General features: G+C 64.7%; 2 protein-coding genes across 2 annotated transcripts in view; both read left to right on the forward strand.

The window, feature by feature from the left end:
- RGS14 (regulator of G protein signaling 14) overlaps positions 1–2,614 on the forward strand; it is a 6,891-nt gene extending 4,277 nt beyond the window's left edge. The window contains exons 10-13 of the mRNA XM_035889305.1: positions 181–262; positions 459–517; positions 734–848; positions 1,161–2,614. Coding sequence (XP_035745198.1) covers positions 181–262; positions 459–517; positions 734–848; positions 1,161–1,396 — 492 coding nt within the window. The 3' untranslated portion in view covers positions 1,397–2,614. The remainder of the gene's footprint in view (positions 1–180; positions 263–458; positions 518–733; positions 849–1,160) is intronic.
- A 1,850-nt stretch (positions 2,615–4,464) lies between these two features.
- SLC34A1 (solute carrier family 34 member 1) overlaps positions 4,465–8,395 on the forward strand; it is a 9,681-nt gene continuing 5,750 nt past the window's right edge. The window contains exons 1-13 of the mRNA XM_009649594.2: positions 4,465–4,492; positions 4,543–4,689; positions 4,838–5,020; positions 5,454–5,582; positions 5,656–5,799; positions 5,909–6,020; positions 6,108–6,303; positions 6,520–6,615; positions 6,731–6,830; positions 7,072–7,239; positions 7,622–7,738; positions 7,905–8,029; positions 8,136–8,390. Of these exons, the coding sequence (XP_009647889.2) occupies positions 4,465–4,492; positions 4,543–4,689; positions 4,838–5,020; positions 5,454–5,582; positions 5,656–5,799; positions 5,909–6,020; positions 6,108–6,303; positions 6,520–6,615; positions 6,731–6,830; positions 7,072–7,239; positions 7,622–7,738; positions 7,905–8,029; positions 8,136–8,390 (1,800 nt within the window). The remainder of the gene's footprint in view (positions 4,493–4,542; positions 4,690–4,837; positions 5,021–5,453; positions 5,583–5,655; positions 5,800–5,908; positions 6,021–6,107; positions 6,304–6,519; positions 6,616–6,730; positions 6,831–7,071; positions 7,240–7,621; positions 7,739–7,904; positions 8,030–8,135; positions 8,391–8,395) is intronic.

Raw genomic sequence — 8,395 nt, forward strand, 5'->3', positions numbered from 1 at the left:
GTGGGGTAATGAGTGTTTGAGATGGGCGGTGGCCCCCCGCCGTGGGCCAGGAGGGATGGTGGGTGTGCTCTGCACTGTGCAGCCCGTGACCTTGCAGGGTCTGGCTGGGGAGCTCGCAGGTCCTCAGCCTGGCTGCCTTTGCCGAGCCACGGTGACAGTGGCTGGCTCTTCCTGTTGCAGCAAGGTGAGCCAACCACCCTGGACCTGGAGAAGCTGGTCAGCACCGTGGCTGCTCAGAAACTTGTCCTGGAAACACAGGCAGGTAAAGTGTCCTCCCCTCCAAGCCGTGTACCCCCCACCACGCTGTACCCCCCCACCAGAGCTGGGTCCCACTCACAGGGACCAGGCTGCTTTCTGCTCCCCATGGTTCCTGCTCCCTGGGATGGGCTCCATCCTGTCACCAGCTGGGCCAGGACCGGGGCACTGGCACAGGGCACTGAGTATCACTTACCTTGCAGACATGCGAGTGATGGAGAGCACTGAGGCTGCGGCTGCCCCCTCCCCGCTCCGGAGTGAGGTGAGTTCAATATCCCACTGCCCCAGTTGGAGATGTCCCCACGGCAGCTGCCATGGTCCATGGGGAAAGTGTGCCCCGCTGTGACCCCAGCACATGCTGCGGGACTGGGCAGCGGGTACCAAGGCGGGAACCAGGCTGCGAGAGGGCGATGGGGAGGAGGGCTGGGGGAGTGCTGCCTCCTTGTCCTGTCACTGAGGCCTGGGCTGCTCATTGCAGGAGGGAAGCCCAACAGGAGCAGAGCCTGATACGCTGTGGGAGATGCCCACCTCCTTCTCCCGGCCCCGGTCTTCAGCTGCCACAAACCTGAACCGCCGCACGTATGACCTGGAAGGTGAGACCTGGCATGTCTGAAACGTGAGAGGCTGGGGCAAAACACAGGGTGAGGGATGCAGGGCCCCCAGTCTGCTGGGGATGGGTGCAAGGTCCCATGAATCTGGGAATGGGCTATGGGGGACTTGGGGTCCCCTGGTGTGCTGGGGATGGGTGCAGGGTCCCAGGGGTGCTGGCATGGAGCAGGGAGAAGATGCAGGTTCTGTGCCTGCTGTGCCTGTTCAGTGTCACATCAGGTGGAGAGGGCAGCCCCGAGGTGTTAGGACAGGAGCCCAAGTGCCGGGCTCAGGTGCATGACCTGCATTTCCCCCAGGGCTGGTGGAGCTGTTGAACCGTGCCCAGAGCTGCCGGGCCAACGACCAGCGTGGGCTGCTCTCCAAGGAGGACCTGGTACTGCCTGACTTCCTCCAGCTCCCCGGGCAGGACAACAGCACCTGCAAAGGGTCGGATCAGCCCCGCAGCCCTCACCCAGGTGCCAAGGGAAACGGCCATCCTCAGCCTGCAGAGCCTGCACCGGCTCAGCCTCCAGTTGACCATGAGCTCCGATGAGCCCTGCTGCACGTCCACACCTGGCGCGTGGTACCCCCGGGCCATGCCGGGGTTCAACATGGGGCCCGACCGGCCCCTGCCCTGCACCGCCGACACTGCCTGGACCGCAGATTCGTCCACGTCCTGTCCCAAACTGTTGTGTCGTGTCGCTGTGAGTGGTTGAGCAGCTGCCATGCCCCTTGGTGGGGTCGCATCCTGGTGCACGTCAAGGGAGCCCTGTACATAGTTTGAAACCCCGTTGCAAAGCACTTTGCAACGTCCCACGCATGCCTGGCACTGTCCTGCCCAGTGCCTCTGCCTGCTCTGCCTGTGGCAGAGCTGCCCGCCCAGCAAATCCTGCCTGTGCCAGGCTGGCACAGCCCTGCTGACTGTTCAGGTGGGGAAAGCACCCTTCCAACCAAAGGGTGTGAGGGATAGAGAGGGTGGGTGGGGTGGCAAGGCAGGCTCCAGCCCCAAACCCCAGTGCTCTGGGCAGGCGGGGTCAGGAGAATGTGTGTCTGGAGCGGAGGGCTGGATCTGGTCCCTGACCCCGCAGGAACAGGGCTTCCCCCATTGTTGATGTGCAGGTCTACCCTTCCCGGGGAGGGTGGGCATGGCCCTGCAGGCCTGTGCCCAGGCAGGTTGTTACCATCAGCATTGCCTGAGTGTGGCTGGGCCTGATCCTGCCACCATAGCACTGCTGAGGCTGTGCCAAAGAAGCCTTCCTCCTTCCCGCACGGAGACCCTACATGGGCGGCTGAAGCGACCCGCAGGAGCAGATCCCCATAGGTCCCCTGCCCCTTGGCCCTCAGGGACAGGCCTGCCTGGTGCCAGAGTAATGCAGCACCCCTGGGTGCTGAGCATCTCAGCCTGGTGCACAGGTACCCAGCGTATGCCCAGCCTGGCATCCCTGCTGGCGGCTGTGTTGGGCTGTAACCTTGGGCCCGGCTCTGCCAGACCTGGCTGTGCCCCGCAGATCCCCATGCCCAGCAGCCCCATGTCCCCAGAGGTCCCAGACCCAGTCTGCAATGGAGGCAGCCCTCCGACAGCAGCCAGGAGATCCCTCCATCATCTGCATGTGCCAGGCCCCTTCCCTGGGTCACTGCTCTGTCACCAGTGCCTGGCCAGAGGCAGAGGGGTGGCCCAGGGCAGCCCCAGGGCTCGCCCAGGGACAGGGACCCTGTCCATCCAGCCCCATGCTGCCGCAGCCGGCTGCGGCCCCAGTCAGAGCCCCCCTGTGTCTCTGTGGTGCTGCTCAGTCCTGTCTGTGGTGTGAAACCGGGGGAAATAAAGAGCATTGCCTGGACGTGCATCCGTCTCCTTCCTCCACCGCTGAGGCTGGACAGTGCTTTTCCCGGCAGCAATGTCTCCCCAGCCCCCCATACCCCACGGAGCCCCCCAGGGCCAGGGCAGGGCTGGAGCCAGCCCTTGACCCCGGTGCCACCCTGCCCAGCTGCAAAGGGCAGTGCCAGGAGCTTGTTTTCCCGGCACTGCTGATGGTGTAGGGGAAGCTGCGGGGCCGGCATGGCCAAGGACTTCAGCCCCGACCCTGTCAATGAGTGACAGCCAGAGCTGCCAGGGCCTCACCGGGTTAATGATTGTGGGGGCCAAGAGCCCCCGGGCACAAGGCAAGCGTGGATACCGGCTCCCTGCCCACTGCAGCCTGGCATGGGGCTCTGCGGGTGTCACTGTCCACAGGCAGAAGGGTCAGAAGGGTCCCCGGGCCCCCGCAGAGGTAGGACATGTCCCCTGCCATGGCATCTCCCGAGCATTCAGCTCCATCAGTTTGTGACTTGGCAGAGGCTCGGTGATGCTCCAGCGGTGGCAGGGAGGTCCTCAGGCTGGCATGTCCCCAAGCTGTCCCCGGGCACCCTGGGGTACCCGAGGGATCTCCACTTGCTCCCCCTGTGCAATCATGGCTGGCTTGTCCATGCTGGTGGGACCCAGGAGTGCCTGGTCCTAGAGGAAGGGGGATGTGGCAGCCACACAACCCCTCTGTGCCCCACTCCCCACAGGCAGGGGGGTTGGAGGGGCCTTTGCCCCTGGCTCTCCACTGGACAGACATGGACACGAGCTGGCTGGGCTCCTCATGGGTGGATGGAAACTTGGCCAGAAGTACGTAAACAGCGGGTAATGATAAACGGTGTTGAGGAGGTGGTGACGGCAATGCTGGTGTCGCTCCGCTCCTGCCCGCCCCAGCATCGCACATGTTGGGAAGCCACAGGCTCTGCTCCACGCAGCCTTCACAGCGCCGCCAGCTGCTCCACGCTGAGCCACTGGCACAGGCTGAGCTGGGCCGTATGCCACTGTCACCACCAGCGACAGGACACAGGGACCACACCGATGCTGATGTAACCCACCGCCAACGCCCTGGTGACAAGGGCAGTGCGTGCCCTGGGCAGAGCCAGGTCTCTCGTGGCTGATGGTTATATGGCTCCAAGGATGGTGGATGCATGCATGGCCTCACCTCTAGTTTGGGACACCCCAGCAGCGCCAGCGCTGAGCCCTTCTCCTCCTCTTCTTCCTCTCGTGGAGGGGATGAAGCACCAGGCAGCAAGTGATGGAGAGCTGAGGCTGCTCCGGCATCACGCCTTGGGCACTGTGCTCCAGCACTGCCCTGGCTTTGCTCCCCACTGCCCAGCTGCTGCTTGCCCAGGGGCAATGCTGAACCTCGGGCAGGCGAGGCGGGGTGTGCCGGCGGCACGGTACCCTGGGGGCGCATGCCCCATCCTGCCCCAGGGCCCTGGCTGACGCGGGATGCCGTGGGGTTACCCATTAACTGCAGGAATTTCTGGGGAGGAGGTGAGTGGTGAGCGGAGGCGAGGGGCAACGCAGGGCTCCTTAGACTTTGCTCTTGGCGTGCATATAAAGGGCCACGGTGCCCCAAGGACCACTTTGCTAGAGGGACGCGTGGATGTGGCAGTGGATATGGCACTGTCCTGAGTACCCAGCCAGCCTCAGGTGAGTGGGGCCCTGGGCAGGAGGGGTCCCATCCCTGTGTCCCCTCCGCCTGGGCTGCCTGTCCTTTCGGGAGCTCGCTGGGGTGGCACAGCGGCAGCTGGGGGCCCAGGAGACCATTGGGTGAAGGGATGGTGCTCCTCAGTGGTGACAGCACCGCAGGGATTCTGGGGGCCGGTGGCAGTCGGCGCAGCCCAGCCATGGCTCCACCGCGGTGACATGCGGCTGCCTCTGCTCAGCCTCAGCAGGAGCGATGCTGCCCTACCGGAGGGAGAGCCCAGCCCTGCCCCGCTGCCCGGTGCGGGGAGGAAGGGTGGTGCATGGGCCCCAGTTTGCCTACTGCCCCAGCCCCCAAGGTAGGTGCCCCCAGCCCTCCCCCTCTTCCTCGCCCCGCCAGGCTCAGCTCTGCTTCTGGCCGGACCCTGGCTGGGCAGTGCCTGGCTCCCCTCTGCAGGGGGGTCCCTGCGAGGATGGGGCCATAACGCGGGTGCTCCCTCTCCCCAGCTCTGCACCGGCTCCCGGGTGCCCATGCCTGCCCCTTCACCGTCAGTGCGGTGCCTTGCCCTGACCATGGCTTCCCCTGCCCCGGCTCCCCGGGGCGCCTGGGCGAGGGCAGGGAGCGGTATGAGCTGGAGGCGCTGCCCTGGCAGGGGCCCCGGCTGGGCTTGGACGAGCTGCAGAAGCCAGGTGAGACCCCCAGGCAGTGCCCCTCAAGGCACAATGCACCCAGGTTGGGGACCACCCTGGAGACCTGCCGGAGGCACCCTGGGGGGCATGAAGTGCCAGGAGAGCCCAAGCCTTGCTCCTGGGACTGGCAGCAATTTCTCCCCGCTGCCCCACCACGCTGGTCCTCACGCTGGCACCCCAGACAGACTCCAGCAGGAAGGGGGAGTAGGGGAGACCCTCAGCTCCCTGGGTGTTGCAGGCAGAGCCAAGTGGCAACAGGGGTGGTCAGCACAAGGTGCTCCAGGGTGGGAGGATGTGGAGGGGACCCAGGGAGTGGTGGCATGGCTGGGGACATGAACCCCATCCCACTGAGGGCACAGGAAGATGGCGTGGGGCTGTGGGAGCCCGGGCCATGCCACAGCCGGTGTTTGACACTCTCTCTTGTCTTGCGCAGAGCTGGGGTGCTGGGCCAGGGTCCAGTCCATCTGTGTCTCCCTTCTCAAGGTGCCCCTGATGTTTGGGTTCCTGTACCTCTTTGTGTGCTCTCTGGATGTGCTCAGCTCTGCCTTCCAGCTGGCCGGAGGTAGAGTGGCTGTGGCACCTGGGGCTGGTGGCGCCCACTGTGCCGGCACCCTGCTGCTCCCACTCTCTCGCAGGCAAGGTGGCCGGGGACATCTTCAAGGACAACGCCATCCTCTCCAACCCGGTGGCTGGGCTGGTGGTGGGCATCCTGGTGACCGTGCTGGTGCAGAGTTCCTCCACCTCCACCTCCATCATTGTCAGCATGGTCTCCTCAGGGCGTGAGTGTGCCCATGGGGCTCCCTGGGAGCTGAGGCTGGGGGATGGGGTAGCTGGATGGGGTCACCCTGAGCTGGGCCATGCAGGGCTAGCGGGTCTCTCTGTTCCCAGTGCTGGAGGTACGCTCTGCCATCCCCATCATCATGGGCTCCAACATTGGCACCTCTGTCACCAACACCATCGTGGCCCTCATGCAGGCTGGTGACCGCAGTGAGTTCAAACGGTGAGAGCTGGTTGGGGAAGAAGGAACTGAGTGGGCTGGGGGCTGCTACCCAGGAACCACCCCATGCCAATGGGCTGCTCCGCACAGGGCCTTTGCTGGTGCCACGGTGCATGACTGTTTCAACTGGCTGTCGGTGCTGGTCCTGCTGCCACTGGAGGTGGTGAGCGGGTACCTGCACCATGTCACTCGCCTGGTTGTGGCCACCTTCAACATCCGCAGTGGGAAGGATGCCCCTGACCTGCTGAAGATCATCACAGAGCCCTTCACCAAGCTCATCATCCAGGTCTCCTCAGCTATGGTGCCCCCAGGCTGGTGGTGGTCCTCCAGCATTGCTGTCCCTGTGCTGGTGGTGATGTCCCCAGTGCTGGTGTCCCTTTGATGGTGGTCATGTGCAAGTGTCCCCAGGCTGGCAGTGGTGTCCCCATCCCAGTGAAGATGTCCCCAAGCCAGGGGTGCTGTCAGCCCCCAAGGGCCCTCTCCAACATGTGTGTTGTTGCAGCTGGACAAGTCGGTGATCACAGGCATTGCAATGGGGGACGAGAGCCTGCGTAACCGGAGCCTCATCCGTGTCTGGTGTGGCCCTGCACCCCCACAGGTGAGGGACCCATGGCCCTGATAGGGCCACCAAACAATCTCACGGAGGGTGGGTGGTGGGCAGAGACTGGCCGAGGATGCTGCGGAGCCAGCTGCAGTCCATCCTCTCCCCGCAGACAGCTGCTGTGGGGCTTGGATCCTCCCTGAACTGCACGGCTCCTGGCCACTGCAGCCCTAAGGGCATCGAGAGCCTCCGCAACATCACCAGGCAGAAGTGTGAGTGGGTATGGGGTTTGGGCAGGGCTGGGGGCATGGGGCATGGGGATGGGGAGGTGCAGGGGGGGCAGGGGGGCTTTATGTGGGATGGGGGGGTGCTGGACATGGGGCTGGAGTCATGATGTGGGGCAGGGCTGGGACATGTTGGGGCTGGAGTCCAGGTGTGGGGCTGTTGGGGGGGCCAGGTTGGTGAGCGGGGCCAGGCCTCCCCAGCCCCTCGCCCAGCTGTGCTGTGGGACAGGCGAACACCTCTTCACTGACACACCGCTGCCTGACCTGGCCGTGGGGCTGGTGCTGCTGGCCGGGTCTCTTGTCGTGCTCTGCACCTGCCTCATCCTCCTGGTCAAACTCCTCAACTCCCTGCTCAAGGGGCAGGTGGCCAAAGCCATCCAGAAGGTCATCAACACTGGTGAGTGAGACAGGGACCACCATGGGGTGAGTGGGATGGGACAGTGACTGCCCCACGGCCACCCAGCCCCATCCCCACCTGCCATCCTCATACCCATCCCTGGCTGCCCCTAACCCCCATCCCTGCCTGGACCCCCATGTCCCCTGCCTGCCCCTGATCCCCACTCTGCCTATAGACGTCGTGGTGTCCTGGTGTCCACATCCTCCTTCCCCAGCCATCCCAGCCACCAGCCACCAGGCTGGCCCCATACCCACAGCCTGACCCCATACCCAGAGCCTGGCCCCACAACCCCCTCCCAGCACCATGTAGGAGCTCTGGGCTGCTCCTAGCTGATGTGTCCATGCCCATGTCCGTGCCTGTGCCTATGGCCATGCTGTGGCAGACCTCCCGCACCCGCTCAGCTGGCTCACTGGGTACTTCGCCATGGTGGTTGGTGCTGGCATGACCTTCGTGGTGCAGAGCAGCTCTGTCTTCACCTCGGCCATCACACCCCTGATTGGTGAGTCCCAAGCAAGCCTAGTCCCCTGGCATGTGCTGATCCTCCCCGACAAGGGCCCGTGGTGCTGGGGCGCTCAGAGGTGTACTCAGAGCTGTGCCTCCCTGTGATTGCATGGGGATGGCACTGGCAAGGAGCGATGGGACAGGATGGGGTGCCTCTCCCACAGGCCTGGGGGTGATCAGCATAGAGCGCGCCTACCCACTGCCCCTGGGCTCCAACATCGGCACCACCACCACCGCCATCCTGGCCGCTCTGGCCAGTCCGGGGGACAAGCTGGCCAGCTCCTTTCAGGTACGGGCAGCCTGGGGCCATAGCTGAGCTGGTGGGGGGGCACCAGGCAAGACAGAGGCTGGGAGAAGCCTGTGTGCCTGGCCCAACGGGAATGCTGTCCCCTCAGATCGCCCTCTGCCACTTCTTCTTCAACATCTCTGGCATCCTGCTGTGGTACCCGCTGCCCTTCACCCGGCTGCCCATCCGCATGGCCAAGGCACTGGGCGAGCGCACAGCCAAGTACCGCTGGTTCGCTGTGCTGTACCTTATTGTCTGCTTCCTCCTGCTGCCCTCCCTCATCTTTGGCATCTCCATGGCGGGCTGGCAGGCGCTGGTGGGGGTGGGCGCACCCTTCCTCAGCCTCCTTTTCTTCGTGGGGCTGGTGAA

The sequence above is a fragment of the Egretta garzetta genome, unplaced genomic scaffold, assembly GCF_000687185.1.
Source record: "Egretta garzetta isolate BGI_Z169 unplaced genomic scaffold, ASM68718v1 scaffold382, whole genome shotgun sequence".
Lineage (NCBI taxonomy): Eukaryota > Metazoa > Chordata > Aves > Pelecaniformes > Ardeidae > Egretta > Egretta garzetta.